Here is a 21,826-nt window from a genome sequence, read left to right on the forward strand (position 1 = left end):
CCCCCTCCCTCTCCAGTATCCTTTCAAGCCGGTCAGAGATGTCCCGCACCCTAGCACCGGGCAGGCAACATACCATGCGGGACTCTTTATCCTGCTCACAAAGGATACTATCTATCCCCCTGATAATAGAATCCCCTACAACTTCCCACTTACCATAACATACCTACCCCCCAAATCCGCCACTATGCTGCCTAGCTCAAATGAAACCCGCTTATTAATCAAGATCGCAACCCCCCTAGTTTGAGAATCTAGCCCCGAATGAAATACCTGCCCAACCCAACCCTTCCTCAGCCGAGTCTGATCCACCACCCATAGGTGTGTCTCTTGTAACATCGCCACGTCCGCCTTCTGCCTCTTCAGATGCGCGAACACACAAGCTCTCTTGACCGGCCCATTCAGCCCTCTCACGTTCCATGTGATCAGCCTGGTCGCGGGGGGGGGGCAACCCTTGCCGATCAACCATCACCCTTCTTAGGCCAGCCTACGGCCCGCATCCCGTGCCTCCTCAGGCCCGCCCTCGGGTGTCCATCGTCATCGACCTCTCATTTGTTTCCAAGCTCCAGTTCCCCCCTCCCACCCCCTCGCCCCTAAACAAAACAACACTCCCAACCCCCCATAACAGACAAGTCACCTGCTCGCCCCCCACTGCACTTCTGTGAGATAGCCCTCCCAGCTAGCCTGGTAGCCCCCGCCCATGGCACTAAGTATTCTACCCCCCACTGATCATTCTAAGCGGACGACAGGAGCCGCTGCTGTGTGTTCGAGGTGCAGCCGTGTTGGGCACTTTGCAAAACAATGATTTGCACGTTCCACCATGGACCATACATGAGCGCTGCATGCAGTAAGATGAGATAACACGGCCGCTGAAATCGTTCTTTGCTGAACCACAAATCATCGGCTGCACAATCGACTGGAGAGAAGGCAAAAGTGTAACAATCTGAACGAAACCAAAGTACAAGTGTCAAGTACCAAGAACAGCGACAAGAACTATATCAAATGAATCAATTGTTCTTCAACTTCTTCGGTCCCACTGAAGTTCCACAGGGTGGAATTTTAAGCCAAGCTTTGCAGCCAAACAAAAGGCTGGTTTTGAACTTGCCGTTCTATTTCATTAACAAATAATCCCGTATGTGAAACTATATTTTTCAGGTGAAAAGACTGACAATGAATCTGAATCCGAGGACGATTGCTATGAATATCTGCTTAAGGTTATCGACGATGATGTAGAAAGAGATGACATGGAAAGTGAGACGGAGGACGAACACTATGAGCTACTTGCACATCGCTTCTCCAGCAGAAGAGATGAGGCTCCAGTGGCACGGCTCCGGTGGTCATCAAGCAATGACGAGGTGGTCACGGGGGACGCACAGGCCGTGCTGGACTCTGTGGAGTGCAGGAGTTTGGAGAGCCGCATGTATAAATTGAAGCTGTTGATACTACCGAAGATCAGCTATTGATTGAACCAGAGACGCAAGAAGTCGTCCCAATCTTGGAAAAACTGGCCTCAAGAGGTAAGTGGTGACCCATTACAAGTCCTTGAAACTGCTCCAGTAATTTACTCCCAAGCAGTCGATGGCGAATGGGAAGACACAGATAAGATGCTGATTACAGCGACGTGGAGATTGCAATAGTAGGCAACTCTGACACTGATTCTGAGGATGACCTAATGACTATTTAATTATGCAGCTCCACAGTCTTTGAGCAAGAACGCCAGTGCCTGGATCAGCTCAGCCAGAAAGTATAGTCACAGCCAGTGATGAAGAGCAAGTCACCGATGCTCCAGCATGCCAAGAAGAGCTGAATCCACCAATCCCAGTTACATCCTGCATGCCGGCACTAGAAACATTAAGATCATTTTTTTACAGGTAACATTAAACATTAAATTTTATACATTCATTATTTTTCTTTTTAAATTTAGAGTATCCAATTATTTTTTTTCCAATTAAGGGGTAATTTAGCATGGCCAATCCACCTACCCTGCACATATTTCGGTTGTGGGGATAAGACCCACGCAGACACGGGATAATGTGCAAACTCCACACGGACAATGACCCAGGGCCAGAATCAAACCTGGGACCTTGGCACCGTGAAACAGCAGCGTTTGTACATTCATTATATGTAGCTGGTAAAGTGACCGAATTTTACTAAAGTGTCCATAAACATGTTGCTCCTGACAAGTGTCCATTTCCTTTGTACAGCTCTCATTCTTTCGAGTTGTTGCCCACCTTGTCAGAGACTGGTCTACTTGCCAGCATCTTGCTTCTCTTGCGCTTCGCCCTGTGCCTTTGAAAGGCCTGTGTCCAAGACTGCCATACTTGTGTTACCAGTTGCTTTCTCTTTCTTGCATGATATTGCTTGTTACTTGCGACTGTTTTCGTTACTGGTTGGTTGGTGGGATGAATTAGTTCTCCCAGTCTTCTCTTTTTTTCTCTTAAGTGTTAGGACATGGTGATGTATTTTGGTGTCTCTTGGTTTTGTTTTTTCATAGCAGTCTCTGGCATGGCGCTAGTTGTCGTTACATGTTGAGTTGTTTGCAGAGGTTTAGGCATCGCGTCATCTCTGGGTGGTGCAATCACGCCCACTTCTGTGGCCTCATCGACATGCTGGATTATCTCCATGATAACGTGCTCTATATCAGATTGCCATTTTACCACACAAGACTCAATAAACAATTCTGGTTTGGACAAGTTGAAGTGTTTAACTACAAAGGACCAAACACAACACTTGCCTCTGCGAGAGATAATTAAAGTTGGGGGTGGAAGGTGGAAGTTTGTGCAAAACATTAATATCGGCATAGACCCAAGTTGGGTTGAATGGCCAATGCCGATTAGATAGCCCAACATGCCTTCCAAAACCTCTAATTTCCATCCTGAAGTTACCATATCATACAGGGGAACTGTTCCACGTTATCAGCAGACATCCCAGGTGGCCATTATACATGTGCCAGTCCAGGCAAGACTGTCCACTGACATTTCAATTGCGAGGAGCATCACTGATTAACTCAAATATTTTGCTGTTTGTGTCTAATGTGTAATATCCATCACCTATAACTACATTATATGAACTATTGTGACATGCCTTCTATTGCTAGTTCAAAAGTGCCTCAACATGTAAAAGCAACAGTGCTTTGTCAGGTAGATCAACAAACTTAAGAACATAAGAACTTGGAGCAGAAGTAGGCAATTCAGCCCCTCGAGCCTGCTCTGCCAGTCAATACGATCATGGCTGATCTCATTTCGGCCTCGGCTCCACTTTACTGTCCATTCTCCATAACCCTTCAACTCATTACTTATTAAAATTCTGTCTTATCTCCTCCTTAAATTTACTCAATGTCCCGGCATCCACCGCACTCTGGGGTAGCGAATTTCACAGATTCATGACTCTTTGAGAGAAGTAATTTCTCATCTTTTTAAATCTGCTACCTCTTATCCTAAAACTATGACCTCTCATTCTCCATTGCCCCACAAGAGAAAGCATCCACACTGCTTCTACATTGTCAATGTTTTATCATTTTATATACCGTAATTTAGATCTCCTCTCATTCTTCTAAACTCAACAGTGTATCGGCCTAAGCTGCTCAAACACTCTTCGTAAGACAAACCCCTCATCTCTGGATTAAATCTAGTGATCTTCCTCTTAACTGTCTCCAATGCAACTACATCCCTCCTCAAGAGGCCAAAACTGTACACAGTACTCCAGGTGCGGTCTCAACATGCCTTGTACAGTTACAGGAACACTCCCTACTTTTATACTCTATTTCTTTAGCCATAAGTGCCAAAAATCCATTTGCCTTCTAATTACCTGCTGTACCTGCGTACTAGCTTTCTGTGATTCATGACACAATGACACCCAGATCCCTGCGCAGCAAAGCATTCTGACGTTTCTCTCCATTTAGATGATAAGTTGCCGTACTTTTCTTTCCGACCAAAATGGGTAACCTCTCTCTTATCCAAGTTAAACTCCATTTGCCAAATTTTGGCCTACTCACCTAACGTATCCATATTCAATTGTAAATTTCTTATTTCTCTACTGCAACTTCTTATCCCAACTTTTTTAGTGTAATCTGAAGGTTTGGCTATATACCTTCTATCCCTGCATCCAAGTTATTAATATAGATTGTAAATTGGGTCCAAGGACCAAACACTACAGCAGCCCGCTAGTTACATCTTGCCAACCAGAAAAAGACCCATTTATCCCAGCTCTCTGCATTCTGTCGGTTAGCCAGTCCTCTATCCAAGGTAATAAATTATCCCTAACCTCATGTAATTTTACCTTGTTATTAATTGACCTTTTGTGCGGCACCTTATCAAATGTCTTCTGGAAGTCCAGATATACTACGTCTACAGGATCCCCATTATTCATTTGGTTTGTTACATCATTGAAGAACTCTACACTTTATAAAATCAAGCTGACTCTGATGGATTGTGTTTTGATTTTTATTTTAAATGTCCTGTTATTACTTTCTTAATAATGGATTCCAACAATTTCTCAACAACAAATGTTAAACTAATTGCCTCCCTCCTTTCACACAGTAGTAGAGATCATCCCGACCATAACACTTAATGTGGCACTCTAGGTATGCATTAACTGGAGTCCTTATGTCCATTTCTCACAAAATAAATGATAATACTAACCAAGTCACATGAAAAGCCTGTCGACATCCATGTTTATTACAGGTCATACACGCACCAGTTGCTGCTTTGCTTTCACGACCTTGTTCCTCACAGATGTAGCAAGTCTGGAGGGAGAAATAGACAATTTTTAAATTCAGCAATTCTTAATAATTGTAAGATCACAATACATGTGAAATCGGATCAATCAGGTCCACTCACGGGATCACAAATATTTTAATAAATTTTTTTTTTTTTTTTTAAACTTCCATACAGTGAACACTTGTTCCTGCAGCTTTTATCACACTTTCTTTCAGCATTCACTATTAGCTGCAATGTCAACATATGCAATTCAATTTTGGGAATACAACTGTAAGAGTTACAAAATCCATGAGGAGCAAATCTCAGTTGTACGCTGGCTCAGACATGTACTCTATGTATTTGGTGCAATAGGGTTAAAAGTCTAGGTTAGTATGTGCATGACTGCAGTGGTAGTGTTTTTAAAGAGCCCCGGATTGAAGGATTTGGGGAGCCAGATGTGCAATCAAGGCATCGTAAAAGCTTGAGCTAATGGAGCTTCGTTTGGATTAAGGGGAGTTAATTAGATACATTGTTTTTCAGCTTGGTAAAATGATGTAATTAATGGGAGGAGTTGAGGTACCAGGCATTTTGCAGAAAAACAGTTTAGTTGAGTTTTAAAGATTGGGATGTGAGCAGAAGTCAAGTATCTGTTCTCTTTGCAGTTTAGTTAAAGAAATGTCTGCAAATAGATTAGCAATTTCTTTCTAAGTAGTTCAGAATTGTGCGCCTGGAAGGTGAGCTGAAACAAGTAACAAGCAGCTTCTGAAGAAATACAGCCAAGTTTTCTGAAGACTTTAATTACAGATCTTGCATTCTTCTGACAAGGTCAGACATCTTTCTTCAGGTGTCAAAAGATCTCTCTCGATGCTCGACTTCCGGTGGCAGCTATTAAGGAGTGGGTCGCACATTTGGTGGCTCCCGCTCAGGTCGGACCTTTGGACCTATTCCCCCAATTGTTTACCGGACTTGATTTGGAAAATTGATGGTCGAGGCAATTGTTGATTGGATTCCCACACCGGTGCATGGAGAGGCAGACTAGAAGTGCTCGCAAAGGAAGAAACAGACGAACAGAGAAGGCTTGGGCTGAAGCAGGAGTAAGCATGGCGGATAACCAGAGTCTTGGCTTGTCGACCGAGCGGTCAACGGAGCAGCTGATGCAATTTATCCAGGAGGGCTTCGCCAAGCAGAAGCAGGTCTGCTTGGACCTGATTAAAGAATCAATTGCACGGCTGGAGCTCAGATTGGATGCCCAAGGTCGGGCGATCCAGAAAGTAGAGAAGGCGCTGGCTGAGCAGGAGGAACATCAAACTGCGGTGGAGTTGGAGGTGGGGATGCTGAGAGACCAGCAGAAAAGGCTCCTGGAGAAGGTAGAGGACCTAGAGAACAGATCCCAGTGGCAGAACCTGAGAATCGTCGGTCTCCCGGAGGGTCCAAAGGAGCGGACGCTGGGGCATACATAGCGGGCATATTCGAGAAGCTGCTGGGGGATGGGACATTCTCCCGACCCTTGGAGGTGGACAGGGCTCACAGAGTGCTAACGAGGAAGCCACGAGTGGGGAAACCCGCCCCCCAGCCCTCTCCCGAGGGCAATGGTGGTGAGATTCCACAGGTACTTGGACAAGGGGCGTATTTTACAGTGGGCGAGGCAGACACGGAGTTGTAAATGGGAGAACAGTATCCTGCGGATCGATCAAGACCTGAGTGCAGAGGTGGCCAGGAGAAGAGCGGGGTTCACTCAGATAAAGTCGACCCTTTTTAAGAAAAAGGTGAAGTTTGGACTGCTGTCTCTGGGTCATGTATGAGGAGCAACATTTTTATTTCGAATCGCCCAAGTCGAGGAAGCGATGGACTTCGCAAAAAGGAAAGGACTGGTGGCGGACTGAGGACTTTGAACTTTGCTGCAACGTTCACGTTAAGAAGGTTTCCTGTTTTTTGTTTTTCATACGTTATTTGTAATGCCTTCTGTCGTGATTTGGGGCCAGTTTCAGAGCTGAGTGAGTTAAATTTTACATTTGCACTGATGTGGGATGGAGGTGTGTTTGTTAGATGCTGGATCTTTTGTTTGATTTTTTCTTTGTTTATCGGGTTTTTTTCAGGGCAATTGTGTTGGGACGGATTTTTTGTTTGAGTAAGTGTGTATGAGCTGGGGGAAGGAACAACAGATGGGAAAATGTCTGGCACCATGGGCGGGGGTCACCAAGCTAGCTGGGCGGGCTAGCTCACAGAAGCGCAGTGGGAGGTGAGCAGATGTTATGCTTGTCGAAGGGGTCGGTTTACATTGTGCTGCTACGGGGGGGGGGGGGGGGGGGGGGGGGGGGTGTTCTGCTGATGGGGGAAGGACATTTGCTGAGGGACAGAAAGGAGGTCGGGGGCGGAGGCTGCCTGGGGGCGGGCCGGTGGAGGCGTGGGGCGCGGGCTGGAGACTGGCCCAAGAAAGGTGATGGCTGATCAGCGAAGGGGGGGCCCCAACTAGGCTGATCACCAGGAATGTAAGAGGACTAAATGGGCCGGTTTAAAAGGCCACGCGTGTTCACTCATCTGAGGGGACTGAAGGCAGACGTGGTAATGCAACAGGAGACGCACATTAGAGTAGCTGATCAGATCAGATTAAGGAGGGGATGGGTCAGACAGGTTTTCCACTCGGGGCTTGACTCGAAGTCTAGAGGGGTTGCGGTCCTGATTAATAAGCGAGTAGTGTTCGAAGCGGGAAGAATAGTTACGGATGTGGGAAGCCGGTACATTAAGATCAGTGAGAAACTGGAGGGGGTGCAGGTGGGACTAGTAAATGTGTATGCGCCAAATTGGGATGATGTGGAGTTTATAATGAAAATGAAAATCGCTTATTGTCACAAGTAGGCTTCAATGAAGTTACTGTGAAAAGCCCTTAGGCGCCACATTCCGGCGCCTGTTTGGGGAGGCTGCTACGGGAATTGAACCGTGCTGCTGGCCTGCCTTGGTCTGCTTTCAAAGCCAACGATTTAGCCCTGTGCTAAACAGCCCCTATAAAGAGGATGCTGGGAAAGATCCAGGATCTAGATTTGCATAAGTTGGTCATGGGAGGGGACTTTAACACAGTTATTGACCCTGGTTTAGACCGGTCGAGCTCAAAGACGGGCAGGGTGCCAGCAATGGCAAAGGAGCTAAAGGGGTTCATGGAGCAGATGGGGGGGGGGGGGGGGGGGGGGGGGGGGGGGCGTGGAGATTCGGGCAGCCGAGAGTGAAGGAATTTTCCTTCTACTCGCACGTGCATAAAGTGTACTCCCGGATTGATTTCTTTATTTTGAACAGGGCTCTACTGATGGGGTTGGTGGACACGGGATATTCGGCGATCATAATCTCAGATCATGCCCCCAACTGGGTTGACCTACAGGTTAGCAAGGAGAGTAGCGCCCGCACTGGAGGCTGGACGTGGGACTTTTAGCTGACGAAGAGGTGTACGAGCGGCTGAGGATAGGTATTCAGAACTACCTGGAAGTCAACGACACGGGTGAAGTTTCGGCAGCGGTGGTCTGGGAGGCATTGAAGGCAGTGGTTAGAGGGGAGCTGATCTCGATACGGGCCCACAGGGAGAAGGTCGACAAAGCAGAGACAGACCGACTGATAAAGGAGATATTGCAAGTCGACAGGAAGTATGCGGAGACCCCAGAGGCAGGGCTTTTAAGGGAATGACAGAGGCTACAGGCGGAGTTTGGATTGTTAACTACAGTGAGGGCGGTAGAGCAACTGAGGAAGGCGAGGGGGGCGATCTAGGAGCATGGGGAGAAGGCCAGCAGAATGCTTGCACAGCAGCTTAGAAAGAGGGAGGCACAGCTTAGAAAGAGGGAGGCAGCCAGGGAGATAGGGAAAGTAAAGGATGTGGACAGGAGCCTGGTTGGGGACTCAGCAGGGGTGAATAAGGCGTTCAAGGTGTTTTATAGTCGGCCGAATGGGTCGGAACCTCCAGCGGGGTCGGAGGAGATGAGGCACTTCTTAGGGGGGTGCTGAATTTCCTGAAGGTGGATGGCGAGTTGATAGAAGGACTGGGGGCCCCGATTGGATTGGAAGAGATAGCGGAGGGTCTGAAGGCCATGCAGTCGGGTAAAGCCCCGGGGCCGGACGGGTACCCAGTGGAGTTCTACAAAAAGTTCTCTGGGATATTGGGGCCGCTGTTGATGAGGATATTCAATGAGGCAAGGGAGCGTAGGGTGCTTCCCCCGACGATGTCAGAGGCCATGATCTCATTGATCCTGAAGCGGGACAAGGACCCAGAGCTGTGTGGGTCCTATAGGCCGATATCCCTATTGAATGTGGACGGCAAACTGCTGGACAAAATCTTGTCCTCTAGGATTGAGGATTGTGTCCCGGACGTTATTGGGGAGGATCAAACTGGGTTCGTTAAGGGAAGGCAGTTGGTGGCCAATGTAAGAAGGTTGTTAAATGTGATCATGATGCCCCCGGAAGATAAGGAGGTGGAGGTCGTGGTTGCAATGGACGTAGAGAAGGCTTTTGATCGGGTAGAATGGGAATATCTGTGGGAGGTACGGAGACGGTTCGGACTTGGGCGGGGCTTTATTGACTGGGTCAGGTTGTTGTATCAGGCTCCTGTTGAGAGCGTACGGACGAATAGAACATCGGACTATTTTAGGCTGCATCGGGGGACTTGACAGGGATGCCCCCTCTCCCCACTGTTGTTCACGTTAGCCATTAGAACCACTGGCAATTGCGCTGAGAGCCTCAAGGGGCTGGAAGGGGCTGATCCGGGTGGGGAGTGGAACACAGAGTCTCGCTTTACGCAGACGACCTGCTCCTGTATGTATCGGACCCACTGGAGGGGATGGTAAAAATTATGAGGATTCTGGAGGAATTTGGCTGGTTTTCGGGGTATAAACTAAATATGGTGAAAAGTGAGATGTTTGCGGTCCAGGCAAGGTGGCAGGAGAGGCGACTAGAAGAACTGCCGTTTAGAGTGGTAGGGGGAAGCTTTCGGTACCTCGGCATCCAGATGGCGCGGGAATGGGAACGGCTGCACAAACTAAATCTGACCCAACTAGTGGACCAAACGAAGGACGATTTTCGGAGATGGGACACGCTTCCGTTGTCACTAGCTGGGAGGGTGCAGCCAGTGAAAATGATGGTCCTCCCGAGATTCCGGTTTTTGTTTGTGTCTCCCCATCTTTATTCCGCGGTCCTTTTTTAAACGGGTCAATAAAGTAATCACTGGCTTTGTATGGGCGGACAAGACCCCGCGAGTAAAAAGGGGGATGCTTGAATGGAGCTGGGGGGAGGGCGGGCTGGCGCTGCCGAACTTCAGTAATTACTATTGGGCAGCGAACATAGCCATGATCAGGAAGTGGGTGGTGGGGGAGGGTCGGTATGGGAGCGTGTAGAGGCGCCCTCATGCAAGGGCACCAGCTTGGGGGCGTTGATAACAGCGCCTTTGCCGTTCCCACCGGCACGGTACTTCGCCAGCCCCGTGGTGGTGGCGGCCCTGAGCGTCTGGGGGCAATGAAGAAGGCATGTGGGAGCATCGGTGTGGTCTCCAATCTGTAATAATCACCGGTTTGCCCCGGAAAGGATGGATGGAGGGTTTCGGAGATGGCAGAGAGCAGGGATTGAGAGGATGGGGGATATGTTTATAGAGAGGAGCTTTCCTAGCCTGAGGGAGCTGGAGGAGAAATTTGGATTGGCGAGGGGAAACAAATTTAGGTACCTGCAGGTGCGGGACTTCCTATGCAGGCAGGTTTCAACCTTCCCGCTCCTACCACCAAGGGGCATACAGGACAGGGTAGTTTCTGGAGTGTGGGTGGGAGAATGGAGGGTCTCTGCCATTTACAAGGAAGTCATGGGGTCGGAGGAGATGCAGACTGAGGAGCTGAAGCGCAAGTGGGAAGAGGAGTTGGGAGGAGAGTTAGAGGATGGTCTCTGGGCGGACGCGTTGAGTAGAGTCAACCCACCCACAACCTGTGCCAGGCTCAGCCTGATACAATATAAGGTCGTTCACCGGGCTCACATGACACTGGCCCGGATGAGCAGGTTCTTTGGGGTGGAAGACAGGTGCGCAAGATGTGCGGGAGGACCAACGAACCATGTTCACATGTTCTGGACATGCCCGAAGCTTAGCGGATTCTGGCAGGGGTTTGCGGATGTCATGTCCAAAGTATTGAAAACAAGGGTGGCACCGAGTCCAGAGGTGGCGATTTTTTGGGTGTCGGAAGATCCGGGAATCCAGGAGGAGAAAGAGGCTGGCGTTCTGGCCTTTGCCTATCTGGTAGCCTGGAGACGGATATTATTAGCTTGGAGGGACTCAAAGCCCCCAAAGTCGGAGACCTGGCTAACTGACATGGCTAGCTTTCACTGTCTGGAGAAAATCAAGTTCGCCTTGAGAGGGTCAATGTCAGGGCTCACCCGGAGGTGGCAACCGTTCGTCGACTTCTTTGCAGAAAATTAACTGTCAGCAGAAGGGGGGGGGGGGGGGGGGGAAGAATGCCAGGGAGAATGCCAGGGGTTAGCTTAGTTCAGAGTAGGGGGTTAGTAAAGGTGGGACCTGTAAGGGAGGATATCGACTTTCGCACTATGTTTAAAATTCATGTATGTTGTTTATTTTGTTGTAAAACCATAAATACCTCAATAAAATGTTTATTAAAAAAAAGATCTCTCTCGATGTAATGAATCCAAAGAACATCTCTGTACAGCAGGTATTCCTGAGTGCTAACTGTATTTAAAAGAGAGCCGAGATGGTTATGTTGTTTGAGTGGGAATAAAGATAGCGGGTTATTGTGTCACTGTATTGATTAGCATTGTTTAAAGGGTAATTGTAAGTGATTTTCTGGTGTGATGTTAAAGATATTTTTTTTTTTAATATAAATTGAGCACCCAATTATTATTTTCTTTCCAATTAAGGTGGCCAGTGCACCTAACCTGCACACCTTTGGGTTGTGGGGGCGAAACCCACGCAGACACGGGGAGAATGCGCAATCTCCACACGGAAAGTGACCCAGGGCCAGGATTCGGACCCGGGTCCTCAGCGCCGTAGTCCCAGTGGTAACCACTGCGCCACGTACCGTCTTGATGTTAAAGATATTTTAATACTATATTAGTAATAAAGTATGCTTTAATATAGCATATCCCAATTTTGCATGAAATTATTCCTGCAGCTTGGTATCCTTTCCTCACAGTCTTACAAAATTAAAATTAAATTATTGGGGTTTCTGTCCAGATCCTAGCCACTCTTGGGGCCTGGTCCGGGATGATAATAGAAGCGAGCTTAAAAATTTATATTCTTCAACTAACCATGGGTAGCTTATTAATTTCCAAGTCTTGCAGGTGTCACTTACATCTGTAATAGTTCCTCAATCGCACTTTGTTGATTTACTTTGAACCATGCAGCATCAAAGCAGAATTAAAGAGATGGGGAAATGCAATTCAAAGATGAGGGAAACGGCTATAACATTGACATCAAGCAGGGGACTTCAGGTGACGGCGGGCGGGAGGCAGCCACACAATGGAGGGCTCCCGTTCGGGAATGGCATTTTCGGGGCTTTAAGCCCAGTCCCAGGGTCCACGGAGGCGGCATAAGCAGAGAGAAGGCATAGAGGAGGCACAGTAATTGAAAATGTCGAGGGTAAGCAAAAAAACGGCCGTAAAAACAACAGCTGAAAGTCCGTCGGGGAGTGGAAAGATCACTGCGTGTTCACCAAGGAAAATGGAGGCTGGAGCACCAGGAGAGGCCGTATTGCTTACGGCTGAAGAAATAATTACGGTGATGGCTGCGGAATTCGAAAGGCAGTTTACAAAATACATGGAGACAATGAGGAAGGAGATGAGGGAGATTTTGAGTGTGCTGGTGGAGGAGGCGATTTCCCCGGTGACGACGGCGGGGGCGAGCACAGTGGCGGAGATGCAGGAGCAAGGGGAGGAGCTGAAGGAAGTGGCGGAGACATTATTGCAGCACGGTGATCAACTTGCCTCGATGGGGAAGGAGATGCGGAAGGTGATGGACATTAACAAGGATCTGCGAGGAAAAATGGAAGACCTGGAAAACAGAGCCAGGCGACAGAATTTGAGGATTGTGGGGCTGCCCAAAGGAGTTGAAGGACCGAAGCCGACTGAGTATTTTGCCGCGATGCTGGCAAAACTATTGGGGGAGGGGGAGGATCCCTCCCGATATGAACTGGATCGGGCTCATCGGTCGTGGAGGCCTGTACCAATCACACTTTGTTGATTTACTTTGAACCATGCAGCAGCAAAGCAGAATTAAAGAGATGGGGAAATGCAATTCAAAGATGAGGGAAATGGCTATAACATTGACATCAAGCAGGGTAGTGAGCCGCCAAGGATAGTGACTCTGTGCTTCCATAGGTACAGTGTGAAGGAGAAGGTCCTGTGCTGGGCTAAGCAGAAGCGGGTGGTGCAGTGGGCTGGAGCTGGTATACGTGTATACCAAGACTTTACGGTGGAGCTGGCGAGGAGGCGGGCTGCCTTCAACCGGGTGAAAAGGGCACTGTACATTAGCAAGGTGCAGTGCGGCATTGTATATCCAGCGAAGCGGAGGGTGGCTTCCAAGCTTAAGGATTTCTATTTTGGAACGGCAGAAGCAGCGGAGGAGTTTGCGAAGGCAGAAGGACTGTGACAGAACTGAGAAATTGCCATGTGCCGATGTAACCTCATGACTGTATTTTCTTCTTTTTTGTTTCACTGCGTGCGGGTGTATGGGCTAAAGGAGCCAATGTTGCATATATTTTGACAAGGGAAGTGATGGGAATTTAACTCGAAATGAGGGCTCTTTGGGGTGTAGGTGGATATGCGGGGTTTGTGTGCGAAAAGGGGATTTCTGGGCTTTCCTAGGGACGAGCAAGGGGGAAAAGGGACCCTGGCGGGGGCCGCCACACTGGCCGGTCTAAGCCGGCCAGTGAATGGGAGTGAGGTGGGGGGAGGGGCTGCGGCCATCGGAGCCTGGCAGAACAGTGTCCGAGTGGTCTAGCCGGGTTGGAAAGTTGGGGGAATGAACCGTGGTTGGGGAGGAGTTTTACAAGAGGCAGCGGACAGGAGGAGTTGGGGGGGGGGGGGGGGGGGGGGGGGGGGGGGGAGAAGAGAGAGAGAGAGAGAGAGAGAGAGAGAGAGAGAGAGAGAGAGAGAGAGAGAGAGAGAGAGAGAGAGGACTCTATAAGTTAATTGTGACCAGGCGGTCCCAGACTCCTTTTTCTTTTTCTCCTTTGTTTCCACCGTGGGAGGGTTTGTTTTCTTGGATGCATACATTGACAGGTGGGCTGTTGTTTGGGGTGATGGGAGGATGGGATCGTTGTTATTGTTAAGGGGATTGATTTTGTATTTGTTACCGTTTACTGTCTGTGGGTGGGGTGTAAATTTTGAAGGAAAATGTGAAAATGGAGAATAAAAACATTTTTTAAAAACATTGACATCAAGCAACAGCAAAGGACTTATAAAACAACTAATTTGGAATAATGAATCAGGAGACTATAGTAATAAAAGAAACGAATGAACCAACTAAATTGCTCAAAACACTTCTAGAACATTTTATCCATAATTACTTCCCAGAGTAACTGAAATTTCCAGTGTCCAAAAAATAGTTTTAAATAAAATTTGAAAATCAAAAACAACATATTTCATAAAATAAGTAAACGCAATTGTAAACTCAGGCTCACTCAATTGTATTAATGTCTAATAATTTCATTAAAGCCCTGATTTTGAATAGGTATTATTCCCTTGGTATCAATCATATCAAAATATTTTCTAGCACGTGTTATTGGTTTTATGCATCCCACTATTATGTGAGAATGCTACAAAGCAAATTGGAGATGCAATTCTCAAAGGTTTATTTGTGGCAACTCTCACATTAAAGTTACCAGCTTTCTTTTCCATTATGAACTGCTGGATTTTTGACCTCATTCACACTGTCTGTCCTGGAGACAGAACCTGAGGATCATGGGGTTGGCGGAGGGCATTGAGGGAGCCGATGCTGGCTCGTATGTAGCCAAGATGTTCAGGAAGGTGCTGGGAGAGGGGGTCTTCGAGCGGCCCCTGGAGGTGGACTGGGCACACAAGTGGCTGATGAGGAAGCCACAGGATAATAAGATGCCGAGGGCGATGGTGGTGCGGTTGCATCGGTTTCTGGAGAAGGAGCGGATTCTGAGATGGGACAGGCAGACAAGGTTGTGTACCTGGGAGGGCACCTTCGAGTATACCAGGACCTGGGTGCGGAGCTGGCCAAGAGAAGAGTGGGAAGGGGGAGGGGAGAGTTGTGGTATGAAGAGCATTGATGATGGTGGACATCCGAGGGCGGGCCCGAGGGGGCGCGGGACCCGAGCTGGAGGCTGGCCAAGGAGGGGAAATGGCTGATCGGCGGAGGCCCCGGAGGCGGGGTTGTTGGGGGAGCGGCAAAAACTCCAGATGGAGTTTGGCCTGATATCCATGGGTAAGGCGGTAGGGCAGTTAAGGAGAGCTAAAGCACCTGTCTATCAATACGGGGAAAGGATAGTAGGATGCTGGCACATCAATTGAGTAAGCTGGAGGCAGCAAGGGAGATCGGAAAGGTGAAGGATAGGGGTGGGAATACGGTCTTGGACCCGGGGGGGTGAATGGGGTGTTGGGGGATTTTTATAAGGGATTGTAGGAGTCGGAACCCCCAGCAGGGGTGGAGAGAATGAGGCGCTTTTTGGAGGGGTTGGAGTTCCCTAGGGTGGAGGAGGACCTGGTGGAGGGATTGGGAGCCCCCATTGGGTTGGTGGAGGTTGTGGAGGGTATGGGGGCGATGCAGGCGGGCAAGGCCCGAGCGGGATCCCAATGGAATATTATAAAGTATTTTCGGTTGACTTGGGGGCCCCTGCTGATAAGGGCGTTTAATGAGGCGAGGCAGCAGGGGGTGCTCTCCCCTACGCTGTTGCAAGCCTTGATCTCTTTAATCCTAAAGAGGGGCAAGGATCTAGAGCTGTGTGGGTCCTAGAGACCAATTACATTGTTAAACGTGGACGTTAAGTTGCTGGCCAAGATTTTGGTTTCATGCCAGAGGTGATAGTGGAGGACCAGAAGGGGTTTGTTAAGGGGAGGCATTTGTCATCTAACATCAGGTGGCTGTTAAATGTTATAATGAGGGGTGGCACGGTGGCACAGTGGGTAGCACTGCTGCCTCACGGCGCTGAGGGCCCGTGTTCGATCCCGGCTCTGGGTCACTGTCCGTGTGGAGTTTGCACATTCTCCCAGTGTCGGCGTGGGAATCACGCCCTCCCTCCCCCCCCCCCCAACAACCCAAAGATGTGCCGGTTAGGTGGGTTGGCCACGCTAAATTGCCCCTTAATTGGAAAAAATAATTTGGTACTCTAAATTTTTTTTTTCGTGATGTCCCCGGAGGGACGAAGTGTGGAGTTGGTGGTCGCCATGGATATGGAGAAGGCCTTCGACCAGTTGGATTGGGACCGTGGGAGGTGCTGGAGCAGTTCGGGTTTGAGCAGGGATTGTTGGATTGGGTCCGACTATTGTATCGGGCACGAACAGGGTGAGTTTGGAATATTTCAGGCTGCATCGGGGCAGGAGGCAGGGATGTCCACTCTCCCCATTGCTCTTTGCCTTGGCTATAGAGCCATCGGCAATTGCGCTGGGAACATCAAAGGAATGGCAGGGGATAGTACGGGGTGGTGGAGCATAGGGTCTCGCTGTACCCGGACGATCTGCTGCTCTTCATTTCGAACCCTTAGGAAGGTATTGGGGGGATTATGGGTATATTGGAGGAGTTTGGCCGGTTTTCGGGATATAAGCTGAATATGGGGAAGAGTTCAGGGGTGGGGAGAGTATCCCACAGTGAGACAGGGGGTGGTGGTGGTGGACGTCTGCCTGAGCCTTTATAATAGTTACCCACAAGTCAGAAGAGGTTTTAATTCTAACTTTTTCTGGGTAACTAATTTGTTTAACAAAGCCAGACCCTCCAAAGTTTGTGATACAACTCACATTTCCGGATGGTTTCCAGTGCAGGGCAATTGCCCAGAGGAACTTTGTACTTCTGGGAAATTGCAGTGCAAACCCTTACCTGGCGGGATTCCCCACCACATCTTTAGGGTATCCCCAAATTTAATTTCATAGAATTCATAGATTTCATAGAATTTGCAGTGCAGAAGGAGGCAACTCGGCCCATCGAGTCCGCATAGGCCCTTGGAAAGAGCACCCTACCCAAGCCCACAACTTCACCCAACTCCCGCAACCCAGTAACCCCACCCCACCTTTTGGACACCAAGGGCAATTTAGCATGGCCAATCCACCTAACCTGCACATCTTTGGACTGTGGGAGGAAACCGGATCACCCGAAGGAAACCCACGTAGACACGGGGAGAACATGCAGACTCCGCACAGACAGTGACCCAAGCCAGGAATCGAACCTGGGACCTTGAGCTTGAGCTGTGAAGCAACAGTGCTAACCACTATGTTACCGCGCTGCCCAATGCTGGGGAGCTCTGAAGCTATGGCCCATAATGATCGATCTATTTTATGAAATGATTTATCTACTGCTTTAAAATAAATCCCCCACGCCGCAAGACACAACCTGTTCCACAAGTCTATCACCATTTTAGGTCAAGTAAACATTGCTGCCATTCCCCATTTTGAAATGCTTTATGTTGAACTATGTCATCTAATCCTTGCAGCTTGCATCTGCCAAAGCTTTTATGCATAAAAGTTTTACATATCTGAGAAACCCATATTCCTCTTCTCCAAGGAGCAAAGTTCCAGTGCACACACGCTTTGCTTAAATTGCAGAGCTGAGTTATGAGTAATCAATCATGTAGTCCTCCTCTGAACTCAATAAGGAATTCAGAAGAAACATCATTACCCAGAGAGTGGTAGACTGTGGAACTCGATACCCCAAGTAGTAATTGAGGCAAATAGCATAGATGTATTCAAGTTAGGCAAGTACATTCGGGAACAAGGAACAGAACGATATACTGTTACGGTGAAATGGAAGTAGGGTGGGAGGACACTAGTACAGAGTTCACCTGCACAGAATATTTGGGCCAAATGGTCTGGTGCTGAGCTGTAATTTATGTCATTCCAGATGTGGCCTCACTAAAGCAATCTACAACGTCAACATCACACTGTCTCAGAATAATAAGTCACATCTTTTGTTTAATAACCCATTTAATAATGGTTTATTTGCTTTCATCACTACCCTGGAGCTAACAGTTACCCACCAAAACTTCAAGGTCTCTTTCTGCTCTGATACCTGAAACATATATCATTTATTATAGAATGTATTCTCCCTTCTCTGATGCCACAGTTTTAGTTATCATGTTGAACTTCATCTGTTACCTTTCTGCCCACTAACCTGGTGTTGTTAAGAGAGGGATATATTCGGAACGTGGGTCCAGAAATGGGATCAAAGATGTAGCAGACAATTTAGTGGTGAAACAGACTGAGGGAAAAACTGCTAGCACGGAGTCAGAGGGATACGCCTACACCTGGCCTGAGTTACATTGTCCCATGCAGACTTAAACTCGTTAGCAGGAATACACAGGATGCCCCTGTTCAGCAAGGGTAAGTCACTCAAGATCCATTGTCCTTCGAGAGACTCCTGTCTGACCAGCCATTAGCCCATTACAGAGTCTGATGGCCTCTTTGTCCGTCAATGGGAGGTTAGTTGTATGTCAATAGCATGGCTCTATTCGTTTGCATAAAACGGGAGCGGAAAATCAAACAGCCACAGTAAGGATATTGCTGTATCATCTTTGCCTGCCTATGTAAGTGGAATGAGAGCTGCATGTTCATTTGAAGTGCTGTTTAATGGGAATGTGTGTGTAAAGGTTAAGAAACTACATGTAGTCTGTTAATGTTAGGGTTGAAGCGTAAACGTTAATATATTGTTTCGGATTTGTTAAAACATTTTTTATATTATCACTCCTGGAACGAGTCGATCTTTCCGCACCACCTTAAAAACTAAAAGGGTTGGGCAGCATGGTGGCACCGTGGTTAGCACTGCTGCCACACGGCGCCGAGGTCCCAGGTTCGATCCCAGCTCTGGGTCACTGTCCGTGTGGAGTTTACACATTCTCCCCGTGTTTGCGTGGGTTTCACCCCCATAACCAAAAGATGATTAGGGGCTGGTTTAGCACAGTGGGCTAAATGACTGGCTTCTAATGCAGAACAATGCCAGCAGCACGGTTCAATTCCCGTACCGGCCTCCCCGAACAGGCACTGCCGGAATGTGGTGACTAGGGGCTTTTCACAGTAACTTCATTGAAGCCTACTTGTGACACTAGTGATATTATTATGTGCAGGATAGGTGAATTAATTGAAAAAAATGAATTGGGTACATTAAAAAAAAAAATTTAAACTTAAAAAGTTATGGTCCTGGTCCAATCTCTTAGCCACTGTGGAGAGCTGACCAGGCGCCCATAAGAGTGTCCAAATCTCTAGATTATTGTACATTGTTTACGACAGCAAATGGATGTACGGACCAAATATTACATCCTGATTCATTCACAAAAATTACGATAATAAACCCAATTTCTTTTTTTTAAATAAATTTAGAGTACCCAATTAATTTTTTCCAATTCAGAGGCAATTTAGCATGGCCAATCCACCTAGCCTGCACATCTTTGGGTTATGGGGGCGAAACCTACGCAAACACGGGGAGAATGTGCAAACTCCACACAAACAATGACCCAGAGCCGGGATCGAACCTGCAACCTCGGCGTCGTGAGGCAGCAGGGCTAACGCACTGCGCCACTGTGTTGCCTTCTCAACCCAATTTCAACCTCTGACTTCAGTCAACCCAGTTTTGACTCTAGCATCTCTCGGTCTTCCACAGTCTTTTGCAGACTATCGTTCCCTCATACTTCAGAGCAGCCTAATGTTTTGCTACCTTTTCCATAGTGAATCAATGATCAGCTTCCAAAGTTACTTGATGGTGGCACAGTTTCAAACAACTTCCTGAACCCCAAAACAGCTTGTATTTATGTAGCATATTTAATGCAATTTTTAAAAATCCCAAGGTGCTTCACAGGAGTACTACAATACAAGTTTTGACAGCCTTATCCTGCAGATATACAACCTCCTCAAAGGAAATCAGTAAATTTGTCAGATATTATCTGCCTCTAAAACCACACTCTCTAATTCAGCTGATGTTAATACCAGCCAGTTGACTTGAGAGAAAAAGATGCATGAAAATTAAAGCTAAATCGATAAGGAGCTAAGGGAATAAGTCAAGTACTCACATGGATGGTTAAATGCTGGTTTCAAATTGAAAAGTGAGGCTGGCCTGTGAAACTTATATAACATACATATATTTATTACTTATTCACCTTCAGTCGTTGAGGCAAATACTATTTCCCACAGCCAATCAAAAAGGGTTTCATTTGCTAAGTGAGGGGATCACTTGCAAACTTATTTCCAAACCCGGTCAATGGCAATGTGAACTCATGTTGTACTTCTACATGCCTGTTGACCACGAGCATCAAAATGGCAACTCTGCTAGTCTTCTTGTTCGGCGATCACTCACTAACGAATATGATTATCCACCTAAGAAACTCCGTGCCAGTCAAGCGGAGTTGGTTTCAGCTGCTCATGGCTGTATGTTGGTGCTCTTGGCTCCTTCAACAATGCTGATGTTAGTATGTCTGTCCTCCCAGCTGATGCAGAGAATCCATCTCCGACAGCATGGATGGTACCTCTCCAGGGCCTTGAGGTGGCGCCTGTACGTGGTCTGTAGTTGGTGGGGGGTGGGGTACTTGCAGGTGGTGCTGTTCATATACATCTGCTGCCCATGTACTTCTTGATAATAGAGAGGGGGTTTTGGAAGGTGCTGTCAAAGAAGCCTCAGTGAGCTGTTGTAGTGCATCATCGGAAGGGAATACATGCTGCCACAGTAGCAGTGGTTAGCATTGTTGCTTCGGGTCCCGGGTTCAATTCCCGGCTTTTAAGGGCCAATTTGCGTGGCCAATCATATAGATCATAGAATTTACAGTGGAGGAGGCAATTTGGCCCATCGAGTCTGCACCGGCCCTTACAAAGAGCACCCCACTCAAGCCCACATATCTACCCTATCCCCATAATCTCCACTTAACCTTTTTGGGACACGAAGGGCAATTTAACATGGCCAATCCACCTAACCCACACATCTTTGGACTGTGGGAGAAAACCGGAGCACCCGGAGGAAACCCACGCAGACACGGGGAGCGTGTGCAAACTCCACACGGACAGTTACCCAGAGCCGGGAATCGAACCTGGGACCCTGGAGCTGTGAAGCTACTGTGCTAACCACTATGCTGTGCTGCCCGATAACTGATGACGTGTGGGTGGAGATGAGCAAAAAAAGCATGGTTGCTTATTGAACAGTGCCCTTTCCTTATTTCTATAATTTCCTATGATATTTACATTAAGCTAAACATTATCATTACAAAAGTGATCAGTAAATTTAAATTTATTACTTTATGGTTTGTTTGAGGTTGCGCGGTTGTTTGAAGGCAAGTAGTGGGGGTGTGGTGATGACCTTGGCAAGATGTTCATCTTCATCGATGATGTGTTGAAGGCTGTGAAGATGTCATAGTTTCTCCGCTCCGGGGAAGTACTGGCATCCCCACACCTCCACTACTTGCCTTCAAACAACCGCGCAACCTCAAATAAACCATTGTTTGCAGCAAACTACCCAGCCTTCAGAACAGTGACCACGACACCACACAACCCTGCCATGGTAATCTCTGCAAGACGGCCAGATCATCGACATGGATACCACCATTACACGTGAGAACACCACCCACCAGGTACGCGGTACATACTCGTGCAACTCTGCCAACATTGTCTACCTCATACGCTGCAGGAAAGGATGTCCCGAAGCGTGTTACATTGGCGAGACCATGCAGACGCTGCGGCAACGAATGAACGGACATCGCGTGACAATCACCAGGCAGGACTGTTCCCTTCCAGTTGGGGAACACTTCAGCAGTCAAGGGCATTCAGCCTCTGATCACCGGGTAAGCGTTCTCCAAGGCGGCCTTCAGGACGCGCAACTACGCAGAATCGCCGAGCAGAAACTCATAGCCAAGTTCCGCACACGGGTGTGGCCTCAAATAGGACCTGGGATTCATGTCACATTACATTCATCCCCCACCATCTGGCCTGCGAAATCCTACCAACCGTCCTGGCTTGATACAATTCACACC

General features: G+C 47.9%; 1 protein-coding gene across 24 annotated transcripts in view; it reads right to left on the minus strand.

Annotated features, from left to right (window-relative positions):
• mllt10 (MLLT10 histone lysine methyltransferase DOT1L cofactor) overlaps positions 1 to 21,826 on the minus strand; it is a 498,389-nt gene that overhangs the window by 386,665 nt on the left and 89,898 nt on the right. For all 24 annotated transcript variants that reach the window (XM_072508516.1, XM_072508507.1, XM_072508512.1 and 21 more), the window contains one exon: positions 4,635 to 4,738. In XM_072508516.1, the coding sequence (XP_072364617.1) occupies positions 4,635 to 4,738 (104 nt within the window). The remainder of the gene's footprint in view (positions 1 to 4,634; positions 4,739 to 21,826) is intronic.

This window comes from Scyliorhinus torazame, chromosome 6, assembly GCF_047496885.1.
Source record: "Scyliorhinus torazame isolate Kashiwa2021f chromosome 6, sScyTor2.1, whole genome shotgun sequence".
Lineage (NCBI taxonomy): Eukaryota > Metazoa > Chordata > Chondrichthyes > Carcharhiniformes > Scyliorhinidae > Scyliorhinus > Scyliorhinus torazame.